This window comes from Ictalurus punctatus, chromosome 18, assembly GCF_001660625.3.
Source record: "Ictalurus punctatus breed USDA103 chromosome 18, Coco_2.0, whole genome shotgun sequence".
NCBI lineage: Eukaryota > Metazoa > Chordata > Actinopteri > Siluriformes > Ictaluridae > Ictalurus > Ictalurus punctatus.
In genome coordinates, this window is record NC_030433.2 from 19,409,916 (window position 1) to 19,425,733 (window position 15,818).

Genomic DNA, 15,818 nt, shown 5'->3' on the forward strand with positions numbered 1-15,818 from the left:
TATTCCTACAGATCCCTAAAAATACTCCCAAATTAAGAAATCAAGATTGTAATCACTATTTTGTTTCAAATTAAAATTAAACTTTAAACTCTGTGGAATCTGAAGTGTTGTCGGTTGAGTCCACACTTAAAAGTTAAACAATCTATGTAGAACTTTCAGGCGATGCTTTATCATGATATCTATGTTGTTCTCTGAGTGGACAATCAGTGTCTGTGACCCTAGCCTTCACAAATCTCCTGCACCTCTCTTTCACCCTGAATAAGTGAAGCAAAATCAATAGGGACTCTCAGGAGCCTCAACCAGCCCAAATATCTGTGGAGCACTGCTCCAGCTCGATAATGATTCAGTCTGTTTCGGAAAGTGGGCCAGCAGACAGTGCACAATGTCAGAGATAAATAACTCTCAGTTTGCAGCGTGGTATGAGGATCTGAGCAGCTGCTGCACTTCAGATCTTGGGTTAAAGGTCTTATTGCAGAGGAAGTGAGTATAATGGAAAAGATGAGTGATGTCTCTCCCTGTCTTCTTTTCTACTTGGCAGTGATGGATGGCCGACTGTTGCTGGAGGGTCTGCCAAGATTTGGCGCCGTGCCTACATACCTGCCGGTGCAGTACCAGGTGCTGAACGCGGAGCTTGCCTTCTTCCTCAAGGAGGCCAACCAAGACATCATGAGGAACTCCAGTCTACAGGGACGCACAGAGCTCTTCTTCATCCAGCAGGCCAGGAGGAACCCTGTGGTCAATGCTAGTTATGGACCCTTCTCTGTGCAGCAGCCCGTACCCATGGAACTCCTTGATCCTGGGATCTTCAACAACCCAACAACATCTTCTTTGTCTTCATCTTCTTCATCTTCCTCTCCACTTTTCACTTTTAACTGGAAGATTCAGACCTTCATCATAAGCGAGCGCATCCACCTCAGCTGGCCCAAGGTTCAGGTCTTGTTCTACATCGTAGGCCGAGACTGGGACGACTACAGCACCATGGACCGTCTCCCTTGCATCCGGATGTTTGCTTTTCATGAGACGCAGGAGGTTCGAGGCATGTGTCATTTGAAAGGGGAACTGGGGCTTTGCGTGGCCGAACTGGAGCCGCTGCCCAGCTGGTTCAGCCCACCTAGCGTGGTGCCTGGGAGACAAAGAGCACCTCAAACTGAAGGCACCCCTGTGGAGCTCTACTACAAGGTACAGTCCACTGAAACTGGTGAATGCGACCCGGAAAGTTCCCGTAAGGCACGTGCCATCCACTCTGAGTCACAGGGGCCGGCTGGGTACTTTTCAGGGCCTACGCCCATGCGGAGGATTGGCAGTGTACGTCTGTTTCAGCCACTCTCCGAGCTTCGCCTGGACAGGAACTTTGTGTTGATGGTGCCTTCCAGGCCTATCAGCCAAAGGGAGACAGTGTCGGTCTTCCTGGCTACTTCTGCTCTTTCATCGGTGGAGATCTTCACCCTCAGGTGAGAGACCTGTTCTGTTGCTTTGCATTAGTTTTTGAGTAGGGCAGGGGTATTCAAATAAAAATTGTAATGGTCCATTTGCATAAAATTACAAGGCCCGGATAAGCAACAGCATGACAGAACCGCAGTTATCTTTTAACGCTTAATATTAACGATTAGTTCATCGCTATAAATAAAACAATTGAAAGTTGTTTTGTGTTGTTTTGCTGTGGTGCGAATTGTGTTGACCTTTTATCTGATGTGACTTAAAAGTAAGGGACTTTTTTTAAGCCCTAATAAGATTTATAAGAGTTTTGTGGAACGACAGCAGACAGCCAACCTTCGTGTAAATAAGTGTATGAGGAATTAATATTCATATCTTGTTGTTCTTCCTCACACCTCCCAATCTAAATCATTACCGGCACTGTTCCCTGAATTCAGCCAATTTGTTGGGCAGTATGAGCATTAGCTTATAGCTTAACTGCTTTTGTCTCAGATGAATGATGATGAACTTCAAGTGATTTTACTCTCAGTAGGTACCCTGATGTTCTCCTTTTAAACATATATCAGCTCTGTGAGTATATGGGGGTTGTTAATGTATCCATTAACTTTTGAATATACAGTGGTGCTTGAAAGTTTGTGAACCCTTTAGAATTTCCTACATTTCTGCTTAAATATGACCTAAAATATCATCAGATTTTCACACAAGTCCTAAAAGTAGGTAAAGAGAACCAAATTAAACAAATGATACAAACATATTATATTTGGTAATTTATTTATTGAGGAAAAAGATCCAATATTACATATCTGTGAGTGACAAAAGTATGTGCACCTTCGCTTTCAGTATCTGGTGTGACCCCCTTTGTGCAGCAGTAAATGCAACTAAACATTTTCGGTAACTGTTGTTCAGTCCTGCACATCAGTTTTGAGGAATACTAGCCCATTCCTCAGTACAGAACAGTTTCAACACTGGGATGTTGGTGGGTTCTATTCAATTCAGGGCATTGACTTGGCTATTCCAAAACATTAACTTTATTCTCCTTTAGCCATTCTTTGGTAGAACGACTTGTGTGCTTAGGTCTTGCTGCATGACCCAGTTTCTTTTGAGATTCAGTTCTCAGACAGATGTCCTGACCTTTTCCTTTAGAATTTGCAGGTATAATTTAGAATTCATTGTTCCATCAATGATGGCAAGATGTCCTGGCCTAGATGCAGCAAAACAGGCCCAAAACCATTCTCCTAACATAACGCTTCTCATTTAAACTGAAAATATCTATTTTGTTCTCATCCATCAACAAAACATTTTCCCAATAGCTTTCTGGCTTGTCCACTTGCTCTTCAGCAAATACATATGGGCAGAAATGTTCCTTTTTGGAGAGCAGTGGCTTTCTCCTTGCAACACTGCCATGCACACCATTATTCAGTGTTCGCCTGATGGTGGACTCATAAACCTTAACATTATCCAATGTGAGAGAGGCCTTTAGTTGCTTAGAAGTTACCCTGAGTTCCTTTGTGACCTCGTGGATTATTACATATCTTGCTCTTAGAGTGATCTTTGTTTGTCGACCACTTCGAGGTAGGGTTAACAATGATCTTGAATTTCATCCATTTGTGCACAGTCTATCTGAATGTGGCGTCCAAACTCAGAGATGGTTTTGTAGCGTTTTCCAGCCTGATGAGCATCAACAACTCTTTTTCTGAGGTCCTCAGAAATCTCCTTTGTTCATGCCATGATACACTTCTACAAAAATGTGTTGTATAGATCACACTTTCATAGATCCCTGTTCTTTAAATAAAACAGGGCGCTCAGTCACACTTGACTGTCATCCCATTGACTGAAAACACGACTCAAATTAATTTCACCTTCAAATGAACGGCTTATTCTGGAGGTTCACATACTTCTGTCAATCACATTTATGTAATATTGGATCATTTTCCTCCCTCAATAAATAAATGACCAAGTATAATACTTTTGTCTCATTTGTTTAACTAGGTTCCCTTTATCTATTTTTATGACTTGTATGAAAATCTGATTCTAAAGGGTTCACAAACTTTCAAGCACCACTGTATATCTCGCTTCAAAGAAACAGAGAAATAAGGGAAATCAGAAAATCTGTAGCAATAAAATTTCAAGACTTAAAAGAAATTGAATTTGATATTTTATTTAAACTAATGATGTTGTTGAGGATTAGTGTATGATTTAAAGAAGCACACATTAAACACCGAACATGTCTTTTCTGATATCCAAATTTTTTTAGCAAAATGTCAAATTGTGTACTTTTCCTGTTTTGTTTTTGCTTAACTTTTACTGTAACATTGAACGTAGCTGCTGTTAGGATTTGGAATCAGATTGAGAATCAGAAATAATGAAGCACAAATTCAGCTTTTTTGTTTTTACCCTATGTTGAATCCACTCAGAGAGAGTTTTAACATGGGTTTGTAATATGGTTAAGTGCAGGCTTTTTAAAAAATTTTTTTTTAGAAATCTGCACCGATGTTGGTCTTCTCTGTAGTTTTTTTCTCCCCTTAGCCGAGCACATGTGTTCACCTTTTCTGATGATTAGATCTTCCAAAAGGGTTCGGTCTCATCTCTGCATTCGTGCAACAGTGACTAAATGTCTTTTGTGAAGTCCTCACAGGAGACAGGAGATAGGAGGTCTTGCTCTGTTCTCATCTCAGGCTGGACTCCAGCTTGTGTATTATTATTTTTTTCAACTAGACAGCTGGGTGCTGATGATATGGAAGTTGTTTTTAAAGTGGTTTTTTTTTTTAATTTAAAATTTTTTTTTTTTTTTTTACATTTTTAATTTATTTTATCCGGCTGTAGATATGTGGAGAAAATGTGCGTGTGTGCGTGTGTATGCGCTCCTACAGCTAGATCTCATCATCAGCCGAGCAGTGATAATCTGGGGCGATCCTCACCATAAGCTTCCCTGAATTGGATCTGCTTCAAGAAAAACCAACATGCATGTCTCCTCTTATAAATCACATTAACACTGTAGGTGTTTTTATTTTAGACTGTAAAGACCCTAACACATGAGCATATTACATTTAGACTAATGTAAGTATGTCATAACTTACAGTAACATGGATATTGTCAGTACTTTTATAACCATGACCATGTCATTACGCACAGTAACACAGAGAGACTGAAAATGAACATATATCATAAGTTTTGGAGGTGGAATTTTAGCAAGAAGCTGCAAGTAATGATAATAAAATTGTTATATAAATTTAAAAATACATACTGAGCAAAAAAAGTAACATCCTTTCACATTCAGCTGCTTTTATTTCCAGCAAATTTCGTAACATGTGTAAATATATGTATTAACATAAAAACACTCAACAACTGAGACATAAACTGAAGAGGTTTCACAGATATTTGACAAACAGAAATGGAATAATGAATCCCTGAAAAGGGGGGGGGGGGGGGTCATCAATATTACAAGTAACAGTCAGTATCTGGTGGTCACCAGCTGCTTTAAGTACTACAGTGCATCTCCTCCTCATGGACTGCAGCAGATTGGTCAGTTCTTGCTGTGAGATATTACTCCACTCTTCCACCAAGGCATCTGCAAATTCTCGATCACGTCTGGGGGGACACACGGTTACATGTAATTTTCCACTGCAAGGACGATCAGCTGTCCTTCCTCTCTCCCTGTAGCACCGTCTTAGGCGTCTTACATTACAGACATTGCAGTTTATTGCTCTGGCCACATCTGCAGTCCTCATGCCTCCTGCAGCAGGTCTATGGCATGTTCACGCAGGTGAGCAGGAACCCTAGGCATGTTTCATCTGGTGTTTTCAGTCAGTAGAAAGGTCTCTTTAGTGTCCTAAGTTATTGTAACTGTGACCTTAATCGCCTAGCGCCTGTAAACTGTTAGTGTTTTAATGACTGTTCCACAGGTGCATGTGCAATAATTGTTTATGGGTCACTGAACAAGCATGAAAAACATCGTTTAAACCCTTTTCCAATAAAAATCTGAAAAGCTTATTTGGATTTTACAAAATTATCTTTGAAATACAGTCTCCTGAAAAAGGGACGTTTCTTTTTTTTTTTTTTTTGCTGAATATATAATAAAAATCCACTCGGCCATGTGAGGCCAATATTTTTGGTCACAGATTTCCATTACTTGCTAGCGACATTAGCCTCTGGGATAAATTAAATAACAGAGTAAACAGAAGACACAAAAAAGATTTTAAATCATTTATAATTATAAACACTGTGTTAAAAAATGTGATTCATTCAATTTTCATTCATTATTCATACATTATACATACAATATTTATGTTGCACTTAATATTACTGCTTTTATACAATGTTTACAAAATGCTGGTTATGTTGCGGGTGAAGGGTTTAAACTGAAACATCTCATCCTGAGACCCGACAGCTCAGGGGGTCTGACCAAGTGTAGAGCCCTAGACGTCTGAGAGGGAGGGGGCAGGTGTATGGGTTTAGAAACCTGAGTGAGTGGATCCAGGAAGATGGCTCTAGAGTGCTAAGGGGTCAGGGTCAGAGAAATGGGTTTAAAACATTGAAGGTGTAGGGTGAAATAAATGGATTTAGAACCTTGAGAAACCTTGAGAAACAAACTGTGGGTGGAATACATCTGGTACATTCATAGAGTTATTCAAACTGTGGGTGGAATACAGCTGGTACATTAAATACATCTGGTCTAGGGGGCAGGGTCAGAGAGATGGGTTTAAAACACTGAAAGCCTGGGGCCATATAGATGTATTTGGATCAGTGAGAGAGCTGGGCGAGGTAGATCTAGGAGGCAGTGTACAGGGATAGGTGGGTGGCTCCAGAGAGCTGAGGGGGTGGGGCCAGTTATATGGCTCTAAAGTTGACAAAACATGGCCAGGTGTGTCTCCAGAGGGCAAAGGCAACGGGCCAGGTATATGATTCTAAAGAATTAACAAACAGGGGCAGGTGGGTGGCTCCAGAGATCTGAGGAGGTGTGGCAGGTAGTATAGCTCCAGAAAACTGAGGGGGTGGAGCCAGGTTAATGGCCTTAGAGATGGGGCCAGGTGGCAGTCTCCAAAGAGCTTAGGGGAGCTCAAGATACTGACTAGGTGTTCAGCTACAGAACTCATATTAGATTCTTATGAATATTTTAGAAATGTTTTGTCAGATTCAGTCATCTAAATCAGTCTTTCCCTCACAGCAGAACATTCTCTGTCCCTAAGCAGCTAAAATTAGATTAATCTAAAATTAATTTTATGCTAAAGGTTTTCCTATATGAAGGCTCAATGTCAAACATTAAAAATATTAAAATCTGGCTTTATGTATATCTGGGTTTGAATATTCATCAAACGCAATTACACCAGTGCCCAGGGCTTTTTAATCAACATAGCCCCAAAAAAGATAGAAAACTCATTTTAATCACGTTGGACATTTCTGGAAAAAGAAGATAATCGGCCGTGAGCTATGTTTAAAGACATGTCCTCATTGTGGCTATCAGTGGAGTCGTGGATGGTTGAAGTTCAGGCCTTGATGCAGAAGGGAATTAAACCATCATCTGCTCTTTCGGATTTTTACAATTATTTAATCTCTTATCACATCCAGTAATCCCAGAACCATCCGATAACACCATACATATAGAACTGTCTGGTCCATCTCCGTCTGAAAAAAAAAGGGAGGGGGGATATTTTTAAGGACTGAAAATTTGTACACTCAGAGCACTTTAGTAGGAACACCTGTATACCTATTCATTCATGCAATTTTCTAATCAGCCAATCATGTGGCAGCAGTGCAATGCATAAAATCATGCTGACACAGGCCAACAGCTTCGAGTAAATGTTCATATCACCCCAAAGAATGGGGGAAAAATGTGATCTCGACAATGGCATGATTGCTGGTACAAGACAGGTTGTTTTGAGTATTTGAATAACTGCTGATCTCCTGGAATTTTCATACACATACACACACACCCACACACACACACACACTCAACAGCCTCTAGAATTTACTCGGAATGTAGCACTATAGAAAAAACACCCAGTGAGTGGCAGTTCTGCAGATGGAATGCCTTGTTGATGAGAGAGGTCAACAGAGAATAACCAGATTGGTTTGAGATGACAGAAAGGCTACGGTAACTCAGATGACCACTCTGTAGAATTGCAGTGATCAGAAAAGCTTCTCAGAATGCACAACACATTGAACCTTGAGGCAGATGGGATACAACAGCAGAAGACCACGTCGGGTTCCACTTCTGTCAGCCAAGAACAGAAAGCTGTGTCACAGGGGAGAGTCCAGGGAGACGAATGCACATGCAGAACTTCTTTATTGAAGACAGACACAGGGAAACAGGCTGAGGAAAACAAACACGAGGAAAGACACTCTAGGAACCAGCATATCTGAAACTCAGGGACTAGAAAATAAACCCTAAGAAAAAGTACTAATTAATCAAAACACATTAAATGAACAAAAGCAAAAAGAGAACCAAACACAAAAGTAACCTGACTTGCATTAATGCTCCAGCAAACAAAGATAGAACACAAGGAACTTAAATAGAGCACTAATCAAGCAGGGAAAATAACAAACAACAGATGAAGATGTTCTACAAGGACAGTCAGGGTGCCCTCTAGTGGCCAAAGGTGGAATTGTCACTGGGGGCCATGACAAGCTGAGGCTACAGTGGGCACAGGCTCACCAAAACTGGACAGCTGAAGACTGGAAAAACATAACCTGGTCAGATCAATCTTGATTTCTGTTGACGCACACAGATGATAGGGTCAGAATTTGGTGCTAACAGCATGAATCCATGTTCCCAACCTGCCTTGTGTCAACAATCCAGGCAGGTGGAGGTTGTGTAATGGTGTGGGGAATGTTTTCTTGGCACACTTTGGGCCTGTTAATACCAATCAATCATCGGTTGATTGTCACAGCCTATTTGAGTATTCTTGCTGACCATGTGCATTCCTTCACTACCACAATTTACTCATCTTCTAATGGCTTCTTCCAGCATGATAACGCACCAAAGTCGTCTCAAACTGGTTCCATGAACATGACAATGAGATCAGTGTTCTTCAGTGGCCTTCTCAGTCACTGGGTCTGAATCCAACAGAACACCTTTGGGATGTGGTAGAAAGGGAGATTCACAGCATGAAAGTGCAGGAATTGCATGATGCAATCATATCTACATGGACCAGAATCTCAAAGATATGTTTCCACCATCTTGTGGAATCCATGCCACAAAGAATTGAGTCTGTTTCGAGAGCAAAAACAGGCCCCACCCAGTATTAGTACAGTGTTCCTAATAAAGTGTTTGGTGAGGGTATTTGTGTATGCACTGTATATATTTTCCTTATTCATCTGGTTTAATGGTTTTCCTGTTATTATTTATTTATAATACACTATGCTGTTATTGTGGATTCTGATTGATCAGAAGGTGTTGAAATTTTTTTTATGACAGCAGCTTTGACAGTAGTGCAGCTGCAAATCACAGGCTTACAGTATATTAATAGACTTATTGTAGTATGTTATGGTTTCTATAATATGGATGACATTCCAAGTAAACAGATAATATATATGATGGTTTGTATGGAGAAGTTTTCTATAAGGAGACATTTATTTAGCATTTAAGGAAGGAGTCTCCAGTGTCAGTGTTTTGTAACAGTCAGTAAAGCTGTAACTTTTAGTTTCATGACAGCTTTTGCTTTGTGGTTTATTGGTAACATGAACGACAGACTGTGTGCTTTTTTTGTCTTAACCTCAAGGGAGAGAGAAAAAAGAGACTGGTGATGAAACAACTCTTTATAGCTGTTATGACATAGGTACAATTTGTTTTACGGACATTCACGACATTAAATGTAACCATAAACAGATAAAAATGTACAACGTGTTGTTCGTTATAAATATGAAAGTTGTGGTATAAGATGAAGAAAACAAGTCATAGGTGGAGAGTAAAGTTCATATCAGACCATGCTACTCTTCATACATGCCTGCGTTATATTTTGAGAAAGCACCACTTCATTCTGAGGCTTTGGCAAAATATTGCAACTGTGATGCAACATGTGTGTTTGTCTCAGTCTGTTGTCTTCTGCACTCGTCCGTGTGATAATCCTGTGGCTCAGTCCCACAGCGGAAACAAAAAGTCCCCACACAATGCTGCACTGAAACACACACTTCCAACCAGGGACATATAGAGCTCTGCTTTAACACACACGCATGCACGCACGGACACACGCGCGCACACACACACACACACACACACGGTGTGCAGGTGCACACTGAAGATTCCTTGTATACTCCATTACTTTGTCCTCATTCTTTCTCTTTTTTCTTTCTGTTTCCCTATTTTTTCTTTATTCCATCTGCTTATATCACAGAAAAAGTGAAAGGAAAATAATAAATAGAATTAAAGACACAGAAATAGAGTTGTAGGGAGAAAGACGGGGACAATTTGAGAAATAGAAGGAGGAAACAAGAGAGAGAAAACGCAAATATAACACAATGTAACCTGGACTGGAGTCTCTAGATATGTTTGTTACTACTATTACTACTACTACTAATAATAATCACAATAATAATCACTCAAAGGGAAATCCGTAAGTTTCAGTAAGTCACAAACATATAGAAAGGTGTATAATGGACACTCAATTTCTAGGACTGTAATAGTACAAGTTATGGCACAGGGAGCTGTGTGACTTTCACAGCAGGGAGTGCCCATGCGTCAGACATGCCCCCCTATGAGTCACACTTGCAAGGATGCCAGGGTTGCATTTTGTCCCCTCCAAATTGGGCTAGTTTTGAAAAAATAAATCAGAAATGAGTTGCACCACAGTGAAGTGGTTTCCAACTCCATTTCCAAGTCCTGATTTATTGTGCTGATCTCAGGTCTTTTTACGCAGTTTCTGAGATGTAGCCGGAGTGGTAATTTTGCTCTGACCTGGCAACTCTGCACACCGGCAACACACACACTTTATTGGTACAGCAGTGTTAAATTCTCGAATGTCGTTAGTCAGAAAGCGTGCATTATGTTGAAGAGCTAAGATGAACCATTTATATGATCAATCCTCTCATTCGAACATGTTATTGTTACTATAGTAACAGCTCACACACGTGCCCGGCTCAGTCGGTAGAGCATGAGTCTCTTAATCTAAAGATCGTCGGATTGAGCCCCATGCTGGGCACCAAAACCCAGTCATTGGGGTTGCACAAGCTAGTGCACTCTGAGTGCCAGTCTCAAGCCCGGATTAAACAGGAGGATTACATCAGGAAGGGCATCCAGCCTAAAACCTGTGCCAACTCGAATATGCGGATCATAAAACCGGATTCCCATAATGAGGACGGATAATTCGCTGGCTGTAATGGGAGCAGCCGAAGGAAGAAGTAACAGCTCTTACACAGGGACTTCTAGGGCAGATACCCCACATAATCTAAGACGAATAATAAACAGATTTTGAAATGCATGTTGTCGTCTAACAAAGAAAAACTTATAATAGTCGACGTGGTCACACTTTGTTAGGGGTCAGTTATTTAAGATGTATGAAAGGAATCGTGTGCGTCAATGCTTTGTAACAGTCATAGTGATTTGCAAAGCTACCCAGCATAGGAAAGGTAAAAGGTCAAAAAGGTAAAATGATGAGCTGTGTTCTTTAAGAGAGAGAGAGGGGGGGGGGGGACAGGGACTATATTGTCTCTCAGACTTCCATAACATTATATCTATCTACAAAGCTTTAATAAATTAAACATATGTAATCATTGGAAATTGCTGTAGTATAAGCAGAATAACACACTCCAAACCTCCACTTCACGTCTATTTTTCTCATGCAACTGCATGATCTGTGTGATATTCAGTGTTATACATTTGTAATTTTGTTATTATTACTTTGATCATGTTGAATGTTTTCAACTCAAACATCAACTCAAAATGGACCTCTAAGATACATTTTCAGGCAATGCTTATTTTTACTGTATCAAAAAATTAAAATCATATCCAGACCACACCATATCGAAATCATATCGAATTTCATATCAACATTTGTGTATTATTACCCCTATCATTACACCGGGGTTCAAGCCCCAGCACTGCCAAGCTGCCACTGTTGGGCCCTTGAGCAAGGCCCTTAACCCTCTCTGCTCCAGGGGCGCTGTATCATGGCTGACCCTGTGCTCTGACCACAGCTTCCTGAGTGTCCCTAAAGCCTCCATGCATTGGGGAAAATTTTCATTCTTAGTTTATATTTTCAAATAGCCTTTAAGAACGCCTTTGACAAAAGAAGAACGTATTGAAATCAGTCTCATGGCTGGATCGGGAAGCTGTCACAAGGTTGCGATGGACTTTAACAGGAAACATGGCGACCATGTCACACACGACACTGTCGCCAAACTTATTAATAAATTAAAAAAGATGAAGTGGACGTCCACGAAGCGACGTGGTGCTGGGAAACACAGTCCCCGCTGTATGGAGACTTTTGGGACACTGTGTAGATTTTGTGACAATAATATTTTTTTCACTCGATGAATGTAAATCGCCATCTTTTCAACAGCAGAGGTGAGGATTTTCTCATGTCTGACATCTTTTGATGTCAATCTTTTAAAAAACTTCATTAAAAAGTTGAAGAAGTTCTAGGCCAGGAAAGCAAACTGTGGAAGTGGAAAAGTGTAAAAAATTTTTAAAAAAAAATTAAATCCTAAAATCTAATTTTCTGATAACAAAAAGGTCTGCAAGTAAATAATAAAAAAATATATCTCTAGATACTTTTTCAAAATCTTGGAAGAGTTGAAAGCAGGAAGAAAAGATGATGTGCTGAAAAAAAGTTTTTTCTCTCTCTCTCTTTTTTCTTCCTCCTTTAAAAAAAGATTATTAAGTAGTCTGAGATTTTTGTACAGTGATCTTGATTGTTAGAAAGGTGAATTATTATTATTACCATTATTATTATTATTATTATTATTATTATTATTATTATTATTAGTAGTAGTAGTAGTAGTAGTACTATTATTATTATTATTATCATCGTCATCATTATCATTATGTATTGTTATTATATTAATTATTACTATTATTATTACTATCATTGTTGTTGCTATTACTATTATTATTGTTATTATTATTATCAGCATCATCATCGTCATCATTATTATTGTTAATATTAATTATTTATTATAACAATAACCACAATAATGCTAATTATTATCCTTATTATTATTATTATTATTATTATTATTATTATTATTATTATCATTATCATCATTATTATTATTATTGTTGTTATTATTACCATTATTAATATTATTATTATTATTATTATCATCATCATCGTTGCTATTATTATTATTATTATTGTTGTTGTTGTTGTTGTTGTTATTATTTATAGTTCATTATCTATCTATCTATCTATCTATCTATCTATCTATCTATCTATCTATCTATCTATTTTTCTTATTTATTTAATTTTTGAGAGAAAAAATATAAAAAATTTGTTGTACATGGAAGGACATTACTCAAACATTTTCATCATCAATCATTGTTTAACACACACACACACACACACACACACACACACACACACACACACACACACACACACACAGAGCTGCCTGTGGCGATGGTGGTCCAGCAATCACCTGCCGAAGCAGTTGTTCAGTGCTGCACATAATGAAGTGCGAATCAGTATAATGTGCTCACTGATGCGCTGGCTTTAAAGATCAAACCCAAATTGATTTATTCCCAGCACCGCTGAGCCATTAGCAAATAATAAAATGGAATGCAGCAAAAATGGGCGCCGGGGGACCACAAAACCTCATTCCACATTGCCGAGAGCAGCCGGTGGAACCGCACCAGCTCCGTTCATCAGAGCTGGAGAACGGTACACCCCTGTGCTCTTCTGTGCAGTTGCTCCGAGGTGTCTCAGAGGTTAGCGCTGAGTTCTGAGGATGTTTACAATGAAGTCAAAACCTCCCACCTGCAGTAATTCAGTTATTCAGTTACTCCTCTGTCTGTCATCTCTGCAAGGACACACCTACAGTAGAGAGCGATTTCGCTCTGCCACTTGTTTCTACGAGGAGGGATGAATAATGCATCTGGGCAACTGGACAACTGTTGCTCGACAAACAATTATGGCTAAACTCCCACAGGAGGCAGAAAATTAATTCCACACAGTTCACACCAAAACACGACAAGAAACAAGACCTGTTTGGAGTCTGCAATTTCTTTCTTAAAGCCGCAGCCGTGCTGGAAAGTTGCAGTTGCGATTCTTTGACTCATTGTGAAATCTGGGCTGGAACGCTTTCTCTGATTACTCAATGAAATTTAGCATTATTAATTAAAATCCTACATATACCAAGGTACTGCTGAATTCTGCAGTCTGATTGGTCAGAAGGTGTTGATTAATATTCTATAACAGCAGCTCTGACAGTAGTGCAGCTGCAAATCATAGTTTGCAGCTCGTTCTAATACATTATTGTTTCCATGGTAACAGCTCAAGAAGAATGTCTACTCGTTAATATGACAAAGTTTTGTACACAGAGACATTTATTTAACACTTATGGAAGGAGTATCCAGGTTCACTGCTTTGCAACAGTAAAACTGTAACTTTAAGGGAAATTCTTTAAGACAGAGGAGTTTACACTGCGTGGTTTTTCGGTAACCGCTCGTCTTATTAACTTTAAGAGAAAGAAAAAAGCGAAGCAAGTGAGAGAATTCTTTAATGAATAAAAATTGTAATGGTAGGCAAATTGTTGTGTTGTGAGAGGAATAAATTACTTGGGAATGTGCTGTTATAGTAAAATAGTAAACTTCAGAATGGTGACAGCGACTTCATCACACCACTCTGTAACTCTGGTCTATTACTTACTTAAAACATTTAATAGTATTTGTGCAGTTTGTAAGAACTACTTGATGCTTTTCATATATTAAAGTTACTTTAATAACAAAAATATGTGGCCGGATTTTCACGTGTTAATCCCACTCATAGCCCTACCCATAACGGCTCCCTGACTCCGCCCCTAAATTTTCATCTTAATTGAGATGTGCAAATTTTCAGCTGTGAGACCGTATTGGAAAAATGTATTGACTTTTATTTTCAGTTTCAGTTGCACTTTGCTATAATTTTGACTTTCACTTTTAATTGAGATTTTGAAAAGATTTTGACTGTAAACCCCCCCGATTTAACCTTTTACTCTTGAGCCAGCCAGCGTGTTATGATTGGAGTTTAATCCAGATTTGTCCTGCATGCTATGTAGGTTTAATTAAAAATCTCTGATTAAATTGTTTACTCATCTCTTTAATCTCATGTGTATGAATGTTCTGTAATTTTTTTATTTATTTATTTATTTTTTAAATATGGGATGATTCACACACGGGGATGATGCACATTTAGTCCACCATGCTAAACTGGAGGCTCAACTGTAAGTTTCTATTATTTGTTGCATTAGCTTTGTAGCTTGAGTGCAATCTAATGAAGGAAAATTTGTTTCTGAACTTTATTTTTGCTTGAAATGTTCCTCTAATTAAGGAAACTTAGATTTCTCATATCCGTGATGTTTATGTTCTCTGGTGAAGGCAGAGGACACACGACGAGATGATGCAGGTTGGCTTCGTGCCCATTTGACAGTCCCAAATGTAATCTTTCTGCAACATGCTGTGATTCCTTCCATACGATAATAGAAAAATCAATTGTTACAAAAGCTGAAGAAAATTATTGCCATTTTTTTCCCCCCTCCGCAGTGACATTTGATTACCTTGCTAGACAGCAAATGCCATTTTGGTAATAGCTTGATTTCATATTTACTCGAACAGATGCTGCCTTGCGTCTCGTTACCATAGTGATGATGCCCCACATCACTGTTCGTATCTCTTGTGCATCTTTCCCATAGGTTCTAATTGTAAGTTTTACAAGAAGATGAAATCTGAGCCAGTGTGAGCCCCCTCAAACCCGGCGACTGGGGTCAAGCGCTCCTGTTTTGAGTAAAGAGCATTATGTGCACGTCACACCTCCCTCTGAGACCAAACCATTCTGCTCTTTTCACCGATTAGCTCATGAATGAGAAAAAACCCCACAGGCCTTTAAGCTGTTAAAGGCAGCTTCCTCGTCAGGAACTTAATTCTTTAACCCTGTGGTTCAGGTGATGGAGTTTGACTATGTTTTTATGCATCAGGAAGTCTTACATCACAACACGTCACAAATGACACTGAAAGGGAAACAAAAACAGAGACTCAGTGTGACTGAGGATAAGGATTAAAGACTAGAGGGATGTAAACCAATGCTAATAATATGAAGATAACCTGATCACTTTATCATAAAATAAAACCAGCAAGGAAATACAACATGCATTCAGAAACAGTGTCATTATCTGCATCTGTATCTGTAACTCTGTCTGTTTAGTGCTGCAAATATCCGTAGCTGTATTCGGATTTAAACCCGCATGCGTGGTCTAAA

General features: G+C 39.2%; 1 protein-coding gene across 1 annotated transcript in view; it reads left to right on the forward strand.

Annotated features, from left to right (window-relative positions):
• Positions 1-540: 540 nt before the first annotated feature.
• si:dkey-112m2.1 (transmembrane protein 132D) overlaps positions 541-15,818 on the forward strand; it is a 104,608-nt gene continuing 89,330 nt past the window's right edge. Inside the window, exon 1 of the mRNA XM_017491974.3 lies at positions 541-1,451. Within this exon, the coding sequence (XP_017347463.2) occupies positions 541-1,451 (911 nt within the window). The remainder of the gene's footprint in view (positions 1,452-15,818) is intronic.